The sequence below is a fragment of the Trichoderma gamsii genome, assembly GCF_001481775.2.
Source record: "Trichoderma gamsii strain T6085 chromosome Unknown Scaffold_11.2, whole genome shotgun sequence".
Classification (NCBI taxonomy): Eukaryota; Fungi; Ascomycota; class Sordariomycetes; order Hypocreales; family Hypocreaceae; genus Trichoderma; species Trichoderma gamsii.
The window spans coordinates 268,002-285,828 of NW_020171348.1; the positions used below are offsets into that span (position 1 = coordinate 268,002).

General features: G+C 47.8%; 6 protein-coding genes across 6 annotated transcripts; 3 read left to right on the forward strand and 3 right to left on the reverse strand.

The window, feature by feature from the left end:
- Positions 1-961: 961 nt before the first annotated feature.
- On the forward strand, positions 962-2,793 carry TGAM01_v203992 (cytochrome P450 oxidoreductase; the record flags this gene model as incomplete). The annotated part of the gene is made up of 5 exons (XM_024549326.1): positions 962-1,102; positions 1,177-1,392; positions 1,449-1,472; positions 1,544-1,700; positions 1,775-2,793. 5 exons carry the CDS (start codon positions 962-964, stop codon positions 2,791-2,793), a joined length of 1,557 nt encoding a protein of 518 aa, XP_024405911.1.
- Positions 2,794-3,264: 471 nt separating this feature from the next.
- On the reverse strand, positions 3,265-4,236 carry TGAM01_v203993 (hypothetical protein; the record flags this gene model as incomplete). Its single annotated transcript, XM_018800541.1, has 1 exon — positions 3,265-4,236. The coding sequence occupies one exon, from the start codon at positions 4,234-4,236 to the stop codon at positions 3,265-3,267; it is 972 nt and encodes a 323-aa protein (XP_018666006.1).
- Positions 4,237-5,386: 1,150 nt separating this feature from the next.
- Positions 5,387-5,920, reverse strand: TGAM01_v203994 (hypothetical protein; the record flags this gene model as incomplete). Its single annotated transcript, XM_024549327.1, has 2 exons — positions 5,387-5,524; positions 5,579-5,920. 2 exons carry the CDS (start codon positions 5,918-5,920, stop codon positions 5,387-5,389), a joined length of 480 nt encoding a protein of 159 aa, XP_024405912.1.
- A 1,223-nt stretch (positions 5,921-7,143) lies between these two features.
- TGAM01_v203995 (hypothetical protein) lies at positions 7,144-8,100 on the forward strand (the record flags this gene model as incomplete). The annotated part of the gene is made up of 2 exons (XM_024549328.1): positions 7,144-7,469; positions 7,863-8,100. The coding sequence occupies 2 exons, from the start codon at positions 7,144-7,146 to the stop codon at positions 8,098-8,100; spliced, it is 564 nt and encodes a 187-aa protein (XP_024405913.1).
- Positions 8,101-8,482: 382 nt separating this feature from the next.
- On the reverse strand, positions 8,483-10,425 carry TGAM01_v203996 (hypothetical protein; the record flags this gene model as incomplete). The annotated part of the gene is made up of 3 exons (XM_018800543.1): positions 8,483-9,759; positions 9,855-10,164; positions 10,342-10,425. 3 exons carry the CDS (start codon positions 10,423-10,425, stop codon positions 8,483-8,485), a joined length of 1,671 nt encoding a protein of 556 aa, XP_018666008.1.
- Positions 10,426-13,871: 3,446 nt separating this feature from the next.
- Positions 13,872-17,273, forward strand: TGAM01_v203997 (hypothetical protein; the record flags this gene model as incomplete). Its single annotated transcript, XM_018800544.1, has 3 exons — positions 13,872-14,206; positions 14,336-16,570; positions 16,637-17,273. 3 exons carry the CDS (start codon positions 13,872-13,874, stop codon positions 17,271-17,273), a joined length of 3,207 nt encoding a protein of 1,068 aa, XP_018666009.1.
- Between the last annotated feature and the right edge of the window lie 554 nt (positions 17,274-17,827).

Here is a 17,827-nt window from a genome sequence, read left to right on the forward strand (position 1 = left end):
GGCTTATTGACGCGCGAACGGTACGGAAAAATTCCATTGTGATCAAGTTTCAGGTCAAGGAGTGTAATGATGACCAAGATGCAAGGTTATCACGCTTGTATGTTGCTTGTTGATCCTTGATCCACCTAGCCGAAAGGGCAACGATCCGGCTGCAAAGGAGGATTGCTACCCCTGCCCGCAAGGTTTAAGTTATTACTATAGCCCCTAGAACAAAGAGCAAGGCTCTGAGCAGCCTAAACAGATTCTGATCGGCACCGCCGGCCGTCAGACACGGGAAGAGTCAGCTCGATTATGCCAAGGTTCCAAAGAGATGGTTGCATATCGAACGCTACAGTTGTCGGTAGGATCATGCTTATATCGTTACAACTACCTTGTTTCATCGGCGTCTTGAAGGACCAAGGCGAGTTAGTTTTCATTATTGCTTGATTAGTCCTGTTTCATGTGATTGAAGACGCCGAGCACAACAAATGAAGGGAACCAATCAATGACCTGCTGCGCTAATTTACTATGAAGTTCCTAGGAGCATCTAGCTAGACGGAAAATGGAAGCTTAGCAGTTAAATAACTACGCCCCCGCATGTCATGATCGTAATCATTTTCTCTATCAGGAAATTGCAGGTTACCCAGGCAGAAGCCATGATCCTACTGCTTTAGATTGACTCGCTTAGCAATTTTTTATTACTCAATAAGGACAAGTTGTAATTATCATTATAAACACATCACTTATCAAAATAGGTACTTGTAGCCTAGACCATAAAAGTCAGTGGAACGGATGTTTGACTGTGGAGAGACATTCTAGGCTCTGCGACTGCAGGGGTAGTCTAATGCGAGTGAGCGAAGGTTTGTCCGTTAGTATTCGTAAACTGTGCTTTTATACTTGTCACCCTGCTCTTTATATTTCTACTTGAAGTTAGAGTAGGCGGCACACACATTAACTTACACTCATCCTTCACATATTCAGAATGGGTGCACCTATTCTCATATATGTCTTATGCACTGCAGTCCTTTTTGAGGCATTAAGAAGGCTGAGTCGTATTGGTAGACGGCCGGCGGACTTCCCTCCAGGGCCTCCGACATTGCCTATTTTGGGAAATATTCATCAGGTATGCCAAGCTTCCAAAGAGATGGTTTCACAATCCATCGAGTGAGATTGCTGACGGTCTTTTCGACCGCATAGCTCCCCAAGTCCCAAGCGCACTTGCAGTTTCAGAAATGGGCACAGGAATATGGCCCAGTGTACAGTCTTATCCTAGGAACGCAAGTGTTAATCGTGCTGTCTAACGATGTGGCGATTAAAGAGCTACTGGATAAGCGTGGTGGCATCCATAGCGATCGTCTTGAGATGTACATTGGACAGACGCTTTGCAGTGGCGGTTATCGATTTTTGATGCTGGTAAGCTTCATCACAGACCCATAAATGAATTGACTTTGAGTTAACACAGACACTAGGGATACGGGGACAGCTGGCGAATGGTGAGTTGAATCTGATCCTCTGCTGAAAAGTGGTATGATCATTGTTTCTAATACTTTTACCAAATTCTCAGTTCCGGAGACTTGGACACCAGCTGCTTAACGTACAATCCTCGAAAGCATACGTACCGTATCAAATTCTAGAAAGCAAACAATTATTACGTGAAATGTTGGATCGCCCAGATCTAATACTCGAAAGTTTGCGCAGATATAGCAATTCTTTGTCAACTCGTATGATCTATGGGTAAGTCAATGAAACTTTCTTTTACTGACATGACACTACACAATCATTTATTAACAAGTAGAGACAAGTTGGCGAACAGTACGACATGATGATCCGAGACTTCTGCAGGTATTCAAAGGCTTCAACGACGTTGGAAAGATTACTCAGACGGGAGCATCTGCATTCTTGGATTTTTTTCCAATCTTAAGATGGCTTCCTGAATTTTTGACCCCAATGAAGAGACAGGCCAAGGAACTGCACAAGAAAGAGATGGACATGTACCTGAATCTGTGGCTCGAGGCGAAACAAAGCTACAAAAACCAGACGCACAATGATTGTATCTGCGTTTCTCTTGCACAGCAGCAAGAGAAGAATGGATTCACAGATGAACAGGCTGCATACGTAGCTGGAAGCTTTCTCGAGGCAGGCTCAGACACAACATCATCAACGCTATACGGCTTTATTCAAGCATTGATATTATTCCCCGAGGTACAACGCAAAGCACAGGAAGAGATAGATCGCGTTATTGGATCTGATCGCCTTCCAACACTGGATGATGAGGATAGCTTGCCATATATCCGCGGCTGTGTCAAGGAGTCACTTCGATGGATGCCCACTGCGCTTCTTGCAGGAGTTCCACACGCATCCAATCGCGAGGACGAATACATGGGATACCGAATTCCTGCTGGTGCAGGACTGGTCAACAATGTTTACACCATCCACATGGACCCGCAACGGTATCCTGATCCGCGGGCATTTAAACCAGAGCGATTTGAAGGCGACATGGCCTCAGCAGCAGATTCAGCACTGAATCCAGACCCGTCTAAGCGCGACCACTATGTCTTTGGAAGCGGCCGCAGGATCTGTCTCGGTATTCACGTTGCTGAGAGGAGTCTCTTTATTGCCATCTCGCGGATGCTCTGGGCTTTTGACTTTCTTCCCGAGCTTGACTCAAATGGCCAACCCATCTTGCCTGACCCTGATAAGCTCACGGAAGGACTTTCAGTGTTGCCAGAGAAATTTGGAGTTCAAATCATACCTCGTGATGAAGCTCGAGCTCGCAAGATTGTAGACGAATCTAAGGGAATAGTGATGCAATGAGCATAACTGCAAGTTGTCTGTACAAACTGGTTGGCAGGTTGTAGGTATACGCGCTTACATATTGTGAATTGACTATTATAGAAACAACCTATCAAGCACAGAATTACCAATGTCTCTACACTAAGGAGATGGTGTAGGTGCAATTATTGTATATACAAGCTGTAACTTATTTATTTTTCTAAAGCTAGCTACACTACTGGGCATCATCAACTCTGTATATCTAGAGGCTTTGTCTTGCAGGAGGCAAAGGGTGCTAAAATTATTTGAGAGATGAAGAAAACGTCAAAGTAGAATATAAGCGTATTATTAACTATCTGTTGTTGAAAAGGCTATGTAGAAGGTAGAGTATCACTTTCCCCGCCTCTATTGCTTCGACAATATGGGTAAATTACGCACACAACAAACTATGGCAATTTAGTTCAACTAGCCATGACGGTTTACTTACTTCAACAAAGCTTCATTCATCTTGGATTATAGGCTAGATTTCAAGGACGCTTCTCTCTCAGAGTCCTGCAATCTCGCCAACTCAAGTAGCAGGCGATATACATACACACTCATATCCACGTCTCTCAAGGCGTGAGAATACCACGATCTGCCACGATCTGCAATTTCCTTCGCCATCTGCTGACCTTTTTCCGTAGAGGTCAAATACATAACCAGCTCGGGCAGCTCTTCCATGCCGAGGCTGACTGGGATAAAATGTACCCACGGTAAGAGGCGATCGTCATGCCACTCACGGATAATAGTTTGCTTCAACGGCGCTGATTTAGAAGCCACCATTTTGTACCATCGGCCACTGATGCCGTTACCGTCAAGATCAAACGTCAACCTCGACTGAAACGCTGCATCCTTATCCGCCCAGGCTTTTAAGCGGTAGAAAAAGGACTGCTCATGGCACGCCACCTTTGCGCATTGGTAAATCTTGGTGAAGGCAACGTCAAATAGCCGACTATTCAGAAACGAAGACGCCACCCGTTGTACAAGTCCGCGATTATCAGCGAGATATGTATACTCTTTCTTATCCAACATCTGAACCAGACTTACGAATCGGTGTCTGTGATAATCCTTCCAGTGTGAGTCTGTAGCAAATGCACCAGATGTAGAGCCGGCCCAGTAAACGTTATTATGTTTCTCAGACCAGTCTGGGTCGTGGGTGTCGTTGTATATAAACTCTGACTCAGTGTATGCTGGGCTTGGAAACAAAACGCCGCCCATGGTAGACAGAGACCCAGTGGAGAGCACAGGAATCATGCCCTCGATCAACTGAAAGGAAGTTGGGCTTATTAGTAAACCGTGCATGTGTTCGTAATCAGGGTGTTTGCAAATATCTTTAGAGGAAGCCCCATCTTGAATAAATGGCAAACCAAATGAGGTGATTGGAGATGAGGCATCGTCGGCACTTTTGATCTCGGCATCTTCGCAGTGAGTGTGAGAGCGCTCCATGTCGGAGCTCGCGAAAGATTCTTCAACTTGACGCCAGATTTATGATTGGACTGTTCATGCTTTCCCGGAAACACAACTCTGGGTTCATCCAGGTGGTTGACCAGAAACTCCACGTCCGGCAAGCCTTTGACGTCGCTCATGAGTTGGTTGAACAACTGGCTCACATGCCGGTCAAAACTGCGCCAATTGTGTGCGCAGTTTGTGTAGCCTGTCTGGCCAGAAAATTTACATAACCAGGGTTCATTTCCTGAGTATATTTGCACATCTTTCATCGCTTGACTGATCTCCTTGCCACTATAACTCCACAGTGGCCTGATAGACTCATAAATAACGTCAAAGCCATCAATAATTTTTGAGTCGTGAGATTTGGCATAGTTGAACCACTCTTCAAAACCAGGCGGCGGCTCAAAATTATATCGACGACGGTATTCATCGCAAGCGGCAGTATAAGATTGGGATTGACGAAGTAACAAATTATTAAACTCAGCGTTTGCTTGCGTGGTCAATGTCTCAACGGGATGCTCATGTGCATCGGCAAACGTCACCGCTCTTAGATACGCAGTTCGGATGGCAAGTATATTTGCCAGGTAAGCAACAACGGGGATAGCCAAAAACAACCACAGAAGCTTTTAGTTAGATACTTTCAAGGTTAACGCCATAAGTTGTCCAAGCATGAGGGCAGAGCCAACGATGTTAGCCAACGCCTGCGATCCAAAAGATTGTGTGAATGGGCTGCGTGTAGCAAAAATGGCCAAAGTCTTAATAACCGCGATGGCGGTCCACGAAGATTGACGAGCCTAGACATATCAGAACAAAATCGGGAACTCACGCAAAGATTTGACGAACCGTTTCAATGGCAAGAAGCCAAGTAACAGCTTTCGCAACACCATCAATTAGTAACGCACCGAGATCAAACAACACAGACCCAAGAAGCACACGCTGAATGACCAACGCAATCAGCAAAGCGCTAGTGATCCGCAGAGTAAGCGCTACAATATCGGCCTCTATATCAACAAAGGGCGTGTCAGAGGATTTTGTTACCGACTTTGGTATCAAAGCCCCGTAGATGATGACAAGAGCTATGAGCTCAACGGAGGACAACACTGAACCAAGCAAGTTCGGTAACTGCCAACCAGCTAATGAACAAACGCTAAACAAAGGAGATCACCACTGAGCCCCAGGCGGTGATTGCTAAACTTGTCCATCCATCAGACTGTCCTGTCTTTGAGCGCCGGTGAGGGGGATTCAGCTGCCTCTCGATGTAAAGTAATAACGGTACCAAAACGGGCTGACAGCAGTCAGCATAGGTTCAAACTTGTTATAGGATACAAATGAGTCTAACTTGTAAGAAACTAGGGGCATTATTCTCAGCAGAGCAAAGAGATGCCGCAGCTATAGCCACACCGACAATCCAGCAAGAACCTGTTCTAGGCTTGACTTCATGTTGAAACGGAAGATTCAAGCCCTGTATTAGAGCTCTGCCTCTAGGCCGTCGGATATATCTCAACAGAAACAAAAGCAGAACCCAGCTCAAAGCATCGGATTCAATCTGAATTGATCTCGACGAGGTCCAGTATTGGGCTGCACTGGCGACGAGGACACAACCCGCAATAGAACCCACGAAGCGATCCGGGTGGCCGAGGCTGTCGATTTGAGATCGCCACATGGTCCGATGAGCCCCCATATAAAGGGAATGGTAGCTGGGATGATCAATGGCAGGTTAAGAAGCTGGTGTATCTTATAAAGATGAAGGGTAGTTGGGGAGATGATGGCGATGATGACTTCGGTGTGCCCAATCGGCGTTGGTTACCAGGGTTCGCTGTATCCTCATCTCTTGCAAGCGGTTTAACAGGCAGCAGCGGATAAAAAAACAACAAGCTACTCTTACTTACCCAATTCGTAACCTGTACATAGATAGATGGCTGTAGACCTCGACTCGCAAATCGCCTTGTTGTTCTGGGGCTACGCTCTTAACTATTCTTTATAGCTGCGATAACAAAATCCATCTGTTACGCAACGGAAATCAGGCACCCTATAATAACGTCGTTAGTGGCAAACTCGTATAACAATGCTGACAGCTTTGCATCTGTTGGGCGTTAGCGATGATCTTTCTGTGATGTGGATACCTCCCACTAGAGGAGGTTGCATTTAACCGCTGCGGGATAACACTGAGTGGTGTTGGTAAGGCATTCCGCCTAACTTGCAGGCTTTCTTCTTTGTTTCTTATTTCAGAGAAAGTCAAGGCGCTTTCGGAGACGTTTGATACTGGCCTCTTCTCCCATATCGTGCATGGCGGGATCGCGATCGCCAGTCCATTCATTGGTTTTCTTGTTCAAATTCCAGACCGCGTTATATCACATGGGGAAGCAGCATGATACGGCGCCACGACCTTGGGATCTTAGACACACGCTCCTTGCTCATTACTTGTCAGGATGGGGTATCCCAAGAAGAGTAATAGGGGATCAAGTGGGCAAATGCGATCTTGTTGATAGACGGTAGCTAGGTCTTATGAAAAGACTATATTCATCTCTGCCCTTCTTTCATCAAGTCGAGGCTTTCCTCTTTCATATATTTGTTCTTTGTGGCAACTCGGTGGTAACTGATTGCGGCACACCTCCCTTATCTTTGTCATCTGACACTGCTTTTGCATTGAGAAGACTTAGCCAACAAGAAGGAATGTTCACATTATGAATGTATTCCAACTTCACTGAACCACGCATTGCTAACATGACCTACATCACCCAACACTAAAGCAGTGAGTCCAAAGCAAAACTATAAAAGGAGGCTCCTTTCCTAAAGAAGTGTTGATTTTCCTCGCCAACAAACAGAAAACAACTTTTCCACTAAGTTTCGAACAAATATCCCATCCTATACACTTATCCGTATCAACACTTAACTTAGGCCAATATGAAGTTCTCAACATCCATCATCGCCATCGCTGCCCTCTTGGCTTCCACAGAAGCCTGCCAGTGCCTTTCCGCCGATGGCGTCAACGTGGCCTCTACCTACAATTGCTGCCGTGAGGCTGGCGGAACGCTCGATGGTGACCAATGTCCAGTTCACCAAATTCACAAGAAACTCAGCGCCTTTGCCAAGTGTTGCAAGGCATTCAACGATCGTTCGGACTGTCGCTGTCCTAGGGGTTGTGACGTTGAGGTCAGCAACTTGTTTGCCCGTGGGGGAGTGCCTCCAACTGATAAGGAGGTTAACGATATTCTTGCCAAATATGCAGAGTAAACATCTTTTTATCAAGTTAAGAAGGAACAAGGCAATTGCTACTTGTATTCCAAAGCCTATCTTAATACAAAGTTTCTAAAACTGAATAAGCTTCGGATTTTCATGTGTGAGTTACTTAGATGTTATAGCAGTCCTAGTTTATTTAACCCCTTCACTTAACTTTAGTAGTTAACACCCTAGTTTGCTTAAATATAATATACTTCAGGGTTACTAGATTAAAGATTCATTCACGGCTTAGTATTTAAGTCGTGTGTTCTACTAGCTAGATGATAATTAAAAGCTTAGCTTAAGCACTCGGTTCTTTACAATTATATGCTAAGGAATCCTTAAACTACTGGTGATAGCAATTTGATAGCGGTAGTAGTTTAAGTAGTAAAGGAAGACTTTAGTATAGGCACCGGTTCTTCTATTGCTACTATTGCTACTATTGCTACTATTGCTACTATTGCTACTATTGCTACTATTGCTACTATTGCTACTATTGCTACTATTGCTACTATTGCTACTATTGCTACTATTGCTACTATTGCTACTATTGCTACTATTGCTACTATTGCTACTATTGCTACTATTGATATTATTTCTTATACTCCTATAAGAAGATTCGGCACCATGAATGGAATATAATGTTCCTTTCTCCTCTTCTTCCTTATTCTAACTTTTATTATTGATACTATTATCTCTTTTTATTTGCTGGTGCCAACATTACTTTTACTACCTCCATCTCCGTTATTATCGCTACTACCGCTACCCAGGTGCCATACACAAGTTGGATTCTCGAATATTGCTTCAGGTGAGGCATTGGAGAAGGTGATGTAGGCATTCCACCATCCGTCAGCGGTAATGAGAACGACGTCGTAAGGGATAAGCAGAATATGCGACTAGCAAAGCATCAAATTGGTCTATATATGGAGGACAGGTGGAGGTATAGTTGGTTCGAACTTGATGTTTAAGAAAAGAAGTCTAAATGGTCGTTAACATGTACAAGGCTGCAACTCGTAATATACGTCTAAAAATCCATCACTCGCACGGCATCTTTCTTGTCATGCCCCTTGACCGCTGTGTCTCTTTCTTCATCATAACTTTGCTGGCTGCCCGTGTCGTACTCGGGCTGAGCGTCGTCTAGATGATCACCAACCTCCATCCATCGATCGCTAGTAGCAGGGATAGGCGATACCTTGCAAAGCAGCCAATAAACGCCCAGCGAAACGAGAAACCCGCAAAAGAAATTGAGGTTGTAAATGTACGTGGCGCCAATGGGCACCTTTGTGCCCACTGCTCCGGCGAAACCAACCACGTTGATGAGAATTCCAGCGATGTAGGCAGCATAAGCACGCCAGTGAATTCCCCAGGTATAAAAATATGGCCCATTTCTACGGCCATCATACAATTCCTTGGTGTCCAAGTATCCTCTCCGCACGAGGTAATAATCCGAGACTATAACGCCAGCAATGGAGCTAAGGAAGACGCTGTACGCAGATAGGTAGGTCGTGAACTGGTTGGAGCTGCTGAGTAGGTTGTACGGACACATTGCCAAACCAATGATGGCGCAAATGTACGATCCTCGGCGGATGTTGATGTAGCGCGGGAGCAGTGCAGTCATATCGGTTCCGGCAGAGACGGAATTTGCGGCAATGTTCGTACCCAGCTGAGCTAGAGCAAACGCCAAGGCGATTATAAAGACGCCGAATCTCTGTCCAGAGCTACCATCATCGATGAACTTTCCAAGGAGGTCCAGGGGGCTCCAGATTGGTTCGTTGTAAATGATGGTGGATGACGAGGAAACGAGGATGCCGATAAAGGAGGTAATGGCGAAGCCCAGTGGAATCGTCAAGAGCTGAGACCAGAGAGCATCTTTGGGTTTGCGCGCAAATCGAGTGAAATCGCTATCGTTGACGACAAGAGTTGCGAAGTTGGCAATTGAAGACATGACGCCGTTGACAAATTGCCATCCAAGCTTGCTCCCATGAAGAGTGCTGGGCTGTCTGATGATGGGACCGACACCGCCAGCTCGGACACAGGCCCAAATGAGGAACGAAATACCTGCGACGGGCACAAAATAGGCTTTGATAGTGAATAAATGGCGAACCTTGTGTACGGGGAACCACAAGGCAGGCAATGAACACAACCAGAATATGACGAAAGAAACATATTCTGGCGTATTAGTGGCGCTGGTGCCGAAGTTTCCTGGCATCTTAGAGCTATCCCAGGATTTCCAGATCGAGCGAATCATGAGGTAGACGCAGGTACCTCCGATATAAGATTGAACTCCATACCAAATACATGCTGGACGAAAGGATGTTAGCAGGTGATAATGAAACGTCTCTCATCGAATCACAGCGAAGATAAAGCTCTTCATGTCAATCATTGTATTCACTTACCCATGGCGGCGCGATTGAAAACTGGCCATAGACTCCCCCAGATTCCAAAGGATGCACGGCCAATGATTGGAAAACCAATGTGGTACGTAGCTCCGATCCGCCCAGTCATGACAATGAAGCAGGCGGATATAGAGTAGCCCAGCCAGACGCATATCCACGCCTGCCACCATGACAGACCAGCGATGATCATGGAGGATGAAATCATCCACGTGTTGATGTTGAAAGAGTCCGCAATCCAAAAGGCAACGAAATTCCACGGCCCCCATTGCCGGCGCTCTTTCTCAACGGGTTTCAGGTCATAGTTGACGAGCTAGGAAGAGAGTCAGCACCACGTGTTGGCCGTCTCATCCCATCTCGTGTGATTTGTTCTGGCGGTCTCTCGATTTCGCTGTCGCTGTAATTCCTGGAGCATACAACAGGATGCGACATCACGACGAATCATGCAAAGGGGAGTTTAGGTATGAGACGAATAGAAAGGAGACCGCACCATCAACTGCGTGGTCGAGAGGCCGGGCTCGGCCTCGACGGCCAGCTTAGCCGCCAGGGATCTGAGTCTCTGTCGCAACGCCATGGTGATGAACCACTCAAAAGAAGAAAGAATGCGATTGTAAAATTGAGGGCATAGAACGTTGTTTTCTTCTTTTTATCGAAAATAAAGTAATTGGTCGCAATAAGTCACACCAGCCAATGGAATGGCCGACGCACCAATGACGTGAGAGCCCAGAAGTTTTGGTCGCTGATCTCGAAGATGGAGGGGCCGGTGATCCACCACTTTGCGAGGATGAGCACGCGAGCCGGGCTCCTATTGACTGCTAATACAGCTCCCAGTTGTACAAGAGCCAAGCCGGTGTTTGTGCTTGAATGATCAGCGCAGGAATCGTCAGAGGCTTGAACTCTCAGCAGCGGGTGGCGCAGAAAACGGGAGAGGCCAGAGGCTTTATCTACCAGATTTCCCCTTCCGGGCTGGACGACGTTGCTCCGCAGATAAAACGAGATGCTGAGATGCGCGAGAAAAGCGGAGTTGGAGACCAGGCTCCGGCGAACTGCTGATATTGATGGATGTTGGCCCTTGGAGGTGTTTGCCGCTATCAGCAGGCAGCGCCCTCTCTACCGCCACATTTTGCTGCAAGACGACAAGCAGAGGCCATGTCTGGGTAATTCTAGTACAAAAACGAAGTAGTGTCCGTGGTGATACAGTCTGTTCATAGCCTTGAAAGGCGAAGACTAGGGCTCTTGACGATGCCCTGCTTGGCCCCCATTGGGTGGTGATGATGCAGCGACAACAAGAGATAAACTAGGACACTGTGGATGATCTGAGTGGCAGATAGCGGGTGGAGGGAGAAAATTGCCGGGCAGAAGTGTGGAGGGACCCGCCATCCCGCAGAGCTAGAGCCTGGAGGTGATGGGTTTCAATTCAATTACCCCATCTCATCGAGTCAGCAGAAATTGGAGCAAAAATGCCGGTGCCTGGGCCGATAAAGCGTTGATTGAGCCGCTATCGCTATCACCACCAGCGCTATCTGCTATCTCTGGGGGAGATACGCGGGAGATAAGTAGCCGGCAGCTAGGTAATAGGTATAGATAGCGGAAAGATACGCGGAGATGAGCGAAGCGTGATGCTTTGGAGAAGATGGGCGTACAACAGATGGCCTTTTTCTTCTTTGTGTTTCAAATAATGGTGTGAGACAGTAATAAGCTTGTTTTACATAGACCAACACCTCAATTTACTTTACAGAGTATGAATGAGGGGGAAATGCGACACCAGAAGGGATCGATGCAAGGGCGAATCTGACATGAAGCAGCCCCAGCGAGATCCGGTCTGCACGCATTTTAGACCTTGCAGCGTTTATCAATCATTGGGCTTACAGCAGTGCAGATGCAGAACTACCTACATAGGTACTTACTTGCCGAATTCTAGAAGGCTTTAGAATAGCAGCAAATACACGCACATGCACTCAACATGTTCGGGTTCGTCTACTCAGGTAGACCATAAGGCGACCAATACGACGGATCAAAAGATACATAGAATCTAAGTTTTTCATCAAACCCCCAATCTCGTTTCCAAAACAAGACATTAAATATTACACTATTTCTATTGTTCAGTCTCTTCTTTCTTCAATCGCAAAAGGGGACCTGGTTGGTTGTCTGGAATGTCAGAGGATAGTGTTTTGCCAGCCAAGCGTCTCGATATTCTTTGGATGGTAAAGCGTTCCAAACCAGTATATTCGGCCCATCCTCCTTGAATCACGCCAGGAGCTGTTCTCTTAGTTGTATGAGCTGTTCTCTAATTATATGGGCTGTTTTTGTAGTTGTAGGATCTGTTTCCGTAGTGGTAGGGTCTGCTTTCGTAGTTGTTGTTGCCGGTTTTTCGCCGTATTCCTTACACAGCGAATCGTAGCTTTCAAGCGCCTTGTCAAAAGCCTCCCTACTCACGTAGAACTGGTCCTCGTGCGAACCTGTAACGGTGTGCCCCCGGGGTTGCGAAAGACGGGCAGCTATTGCCTGATTGAGTTCGGCATCGAGCTTCTTCTTATTCTCTTCCCGTCTATTTGCTGCTCGTCGGTTTGCCCTCAGCTTATTATCCGCCTTAACGATTCGGCTGATGACTTTTGATGGCAGCATCAACCCCTCCAGCGCCGTAAGCTTGGCTGCTCTCGACATGATTACTTCACAGTCCTCATGGTCGCCAGCCTGCAGCAGAAATATGGCATCTTCGCCCAAGTCTTCTATACTACCGCATCGCAAGGCCGACGCGTCCTCTTCATCGTCACTCGTGTAGCCTCTTCTTCGGTTTCCGCTTTTGACACGCTTCTGGCGGGAAGAGTAGTAGTGATAGTAGTAGTAGTAACAGTGATAGTAGTAATAGCAGTAATAGCAGTAATAGCAATAGTAGTAATAACAGCAGTTAGCAGTAGTAGCAGCAGCAATAGTAATAATACTGGCAGCAGCCCATGCCTAAGCTGGAGGGTTGGATAACAGAATTGGGGTGCTGGATAATGTCTCCCTTAATATATAGTAAGGGTTTAGTTAGTCCTGTCGCGGAAAGGTAAGTATCAACTACTAGTAGTATCCGTAACCTGACAATGGGATAGGTTATCTTTCTCGCGTATAAAAGGAAACCTGACCATTACTCTCCTGGCCAGCTTCAGCGCATACCCCAATGCCTACAATTTCAGCAAAAATTTTCTCGCTTGCGCAACGCGAAGCAGAAACTACCTCTATAATCATGCCACCACTTTTATGAACGAGACTTTCATCACTACCCCAACTCTTTTCCCTGTACGAAATATTTCATCTATATGCCCGCCATAAGAAAGGGGATGGTCAGCTTGCCGTAGCACTGACATTGAAGCTGGTTGCTAATTAGCTTGCCAGCAAGAGTTGAATCATTCTAATTAGCCAAACAGACGGGATTATGAGACGATTTATGGACCACGCTGAGCAACTGTTTGCTGGCCTCTCAATGCGGCGAACACAAGGTAGCCGGGCAAAGAATAAAACGACCTTTTGTGCAAGGCCACACTTGAAAAGATAAACATTTTCTTCCCAGTAGCAATTCAAAAAATAAATTCGCCATTCACGATCATTCAGATCGATCTCAAGGCAATCGTACCTCGCGTCTCTTACCCTGGAACACGCAGATAATCAAGCTGGCTGGTACCGCGATGCACAAGCCATGTCCCCATTCACGCATTTGCATAGCCGAGATACCTTAGTTCGCGCTGAAGATACACGTGCTTATCGCGAAAGCTGCGTCTTATCGCTTCTTGGCGGTGGCCAGCCAACCACAGACGCGCAGCCAGTCACCACCCCACCTTTTTCTTTTCATCCCCCACCATCAATCTCCCCTCCTAAACACCAATTTTGGCACGAAGCGTATCTCATTTCCAGGCCCGCGTTTGGAATAATACAACAAAAGATCAAACAATAGGCCGGGAAAAACGAGGCCTCAGGACGACGCATCCAACACCACCTTCGCGCCAGAACTGCTAGTCCTCACCATCGCCGACGCCCGACATGGAGGATCAACTGGCGCAGCTCCTGGCCAACGCTCAGCTTTCCGATCAAGCACCCCGCCAAGCTGCTGAAATCGAGATCAAGCGAGCCCAGACAAATCCTGCCTTCCCCATATCGCTTGCTCGCATCGCCGCCCACTCGTCCATCGACACGGCTATTCGACAGTCTGCTCTCAGCACGCTGCGGCTGTTTATCGAGAAGAATTGGTCTGTCGAGGAGCTGGACGAGGAGCCCCAGATCCCCATCTCCGATGAAGCGAGAGAGATCCTAAAGCAGACCTTGCTGGAGGTGGCTTTGAGCCCCGAGGAGGACAGGAAAGTCAAGATCGCAGCCAGGTAAGATTTTCCCAACTCTTTTGACTTCTGCCTCGATCCAGAGGCTAGTCGAAGCCTCCATTGAGTCTAGATGCGGGTCTAGATGCGGGTTTAAGAGCTGCAAAGCTAAATGGCTTCTTCATACTTTAGTTATGCTGTTGGCAAGGTCGCCATCCACGACTTTCCCGAACAATGGCCCGCACTCCTGCCAACTATCCTCGGCGTTATCCCGACAGGCAACGATGCTCAGCTCCACGGAGCCTTGAGAGTGCTTAGCGACCTGGTCGATGAAAGCTTGAGCGAGGATCAATTCTTCTCCATGGCCCAGGACATTGCCAAGGCGCTTACTGAGGTGGCCCTCAACGAGAATCGAAAGCCCATGCTGCGCGCGCTTGCCATTTCCGTTTTCCGAGGATGCTTCGATCTGATGAATATGGTCAAGGACGAAAACAAGGAGGTCAAGTCTTTTGCAGAGGAACTGCTGACACAATGGAACCCTTTCTTTATTGCTGTACTCAAAGGCCGCCTGCCGGAAGGCGACTCCAGCTCTGGCGCCCAACCAGAAGCTTGGAACAGCATTATTGCCCTCAAGCTGCAAGTAGTCAAGACCCTCCTCCGAATTCGCAGAGTCTTCCCCAACCTCCTTCTCCCTCAGAGCACAATTTTCTTCACCGCGGTGTGGGAAGAGCTCAGCATTATGCAGGCCGCTTACGAGCAACTCTACATCATTGACGAGGTGCAATCTCGCCTGGAAGACTCAGACAACCTTCCCTATACCCTCGACCTTCTCATCCTGGAGGAGCTTGACTTCCTGAACCAATGCTTCCGCGCGCCCCCTGTCCAAGCGGAGCTCGACAGCCATCTGCAGGCCCATGTCTCTGGCCACGAAGTCCCTTGGATGATGGACCTTATGAAGATGCTTGTTGGATATTCTCGAGTGACCCGCGAGGAGCAGGAGCTCTGGGATTTCGACTGCTCTTTATACTTGGCGGAGGAAACCTCGGTCACGGCCAACTACACTGCTCGTACTGCTGCCGGCGACCTTCTTATCAAGCTTGGCGAGTGGTTCAATGAGAAGACGGTTGATGGCCTGTTTGGATACACCAAGACTCTATTCCCGGGCGAGGGCCCCTCAGCATGGAGGAGCCAGGAGGCGGCGCTGTACTTGTTCGTCATGCTTGTCAGCGACTTTGAGGATTTGAGCAAGCCTCTCCCCGACGTCGTTGCCAGTGCATACCTTGAACTCGTCGACTTTTCCATCAACCAGTCCAAGCAACCGCTGTTGCGCGCCCGAGGATATCTCGTGGGTGGCATCATTGGCCGCTCGCACCAGACGCCGCCCAACCTGGTTGATCGCATCGTGCACTCCATTACAACCGAAGAGTCGGAGGTTGTGCAAGTCGCGTGCATCAAGGCTATTGAAGGCCTGATCAACTCGGGACGTGTGCCCGTTGATCGCCAAACGCCCATCGTTGCCTCCATCCAGGCCTATATGAACGGCAAGGACCCTGAGGAAATGGAAGCTGCTGACGAGCTCCTCGTCACCCTGACAGAGACCCTCCGAGCCGCCATTGGCATGGACAGCCAGATTGCCATCTCTAGCGACATTCCGTCCGTGGACCTCCTTTTCCTGTTGGCGAAGCTGGGAGCTAGCAACTTCCAAGTCACAATGCTGGTAACTGAAGCATTTGAGGATATCGTCGGTAGTCTCTCAGACGCCTCTTCGTATGCTGCCTTGTGCGCTCGCATTCTGCCAACACTGACTGGCGCGTTTGATGTGGCCAACCTTACAGAGGACAACCCCCTTGTTACGGTCGCAACAGAGCTGCTGGTCGTTTTGACAGAGCATGCCTCAGAGCCTCTCCCAGAGGGCTTCGTGGCTGCTGCGCTCCCCAAGCTCAACCGCCTGCTCATGGAATCGACCGAGGGCGACGTTCTGCGACCTGGATCTGAGGCAGTCAAGTGGATTCTGGTGCATGATCACCAGCAAGTCTTGAACTGGCACGACTCCAACGGCCGGTCTGGCTTGGAAGTCTGCCTGCACATTATTGACCGACTCTTGGGTCCTTCCATTGAAGACAATGCTGCCTCTGAAGTTGGAGGATTGGCCGCCGAGCTGGTAGAGAAGGCTGGACAGGAACGGCTGGGACCATTCTTGCCACAGCTTCTGCAGGCCGTTGCCAACCGACTGGCTACCGCGCAAGCCGCCGCTTTCATCCAGTCTCTTATCATCGTCTTTGCGCGACTGTCCCTAGGTGGCGCGCAAGATGTTGTTGAGTTCCTGAGCCAGATCCAGATCAACGGCGAGAGCGGCCTTCAGGTTGTTTTGGCCAAGTGGCTGGAAAACTCTGTCAACTTTGCCGGCTACGATGAGATTAGACAAAAGTTCGTCGGGAAAATCTATGAACCGCCCTGCTTTGAACAGATGTGAATTTGCTAACATGTTGATAGCGTCATTGCGTTGTCGAAGCTCTACTCGCTCAACGACCCTCGAGTAGCACAGACCTCAGTCAAGGGCGACTTGATCGTCGGCGCAGACGATGGAATGATCAAAACCCGATCCCGCGCCAAGAAGAGTATGTCAACAAACTTTTCCAGTATTCACAGTACGGACGCCATCATGGACCGACTGTACCAACAGTACACAAGTGAAGATCATGAGACTAATAAGCCACCAACCAAAACAATAGACCCCGACAAGTACACCATCATCCCTGCGACTCTCAAGATTGTCAAGGTCTTGATTGAGGAGCTCCTGTCCGCATCGGGAGCCAGAGCTGCTGCGAACGCCGCTTCTGCCGCCGTCACCACTTCTGCAGAATTCGACGACGAAGACAACGACGAAGAAGGCTGGGAAGACGAAGACGATACACTCGACCTCTCCCTGGGCGCGACAAAGGCCGAGCTCATGGCCTACGGCATGGATTCCAGCGCACGACAGCGCGACGACGAGACCCAGCAGTACCTTACCGAATTCTTCATCCGCTGCGGCCGCGAGAATGTGGCCAACTTCCAGGAGTGGTATAACATGCTAACAAACGACGAAAAGGCGAAGCTGAATGAGGTGGCCAATGCTGCAAGCCAGTAGGGGGGCTATGCCATGTCCGAAACCTTTCTGCTTCAGCAGAGGGTTACAAGAGTGACTGTTCGGGAGAAGGCCCTGCGGAAGATGATTTGACGCTGAATGACTTTTACCTTGGGTAGGCGGGGCACAAAAAATTCTTTGGGAGGGGAATTCTGTCTTTACAGTAAAGCGAGAGAGAAAGTTAATCAAGAGGAAGGGAAAAAAAACCACATTATGGATACAAGAAAGGAAATATAAGCTAAAAGATTACGATTGAAATGAAAGCATTACGATGGTAGAGTGGCGGGTGGTGATAGATACCTTTGATAGTATAGAGAATAAGATATATATAAGTTTTGGTTCACAAGTTATCTGAGATGGAACGAAAATTGTATAATTCAATGGTTTACTGTTAATCCGAGATGGTAAGTGAGAATGGTAAGTGAGAATGGTATAATTTAAATGGGTAAAATACTTGTTCTGATTTCATTCCATTCGAACTCTTTGGATCTTATTCAATGTTTCGTCAATACTCGTACACTCAAGCTCAATTCATACCCATCATACACTTCGTTAAA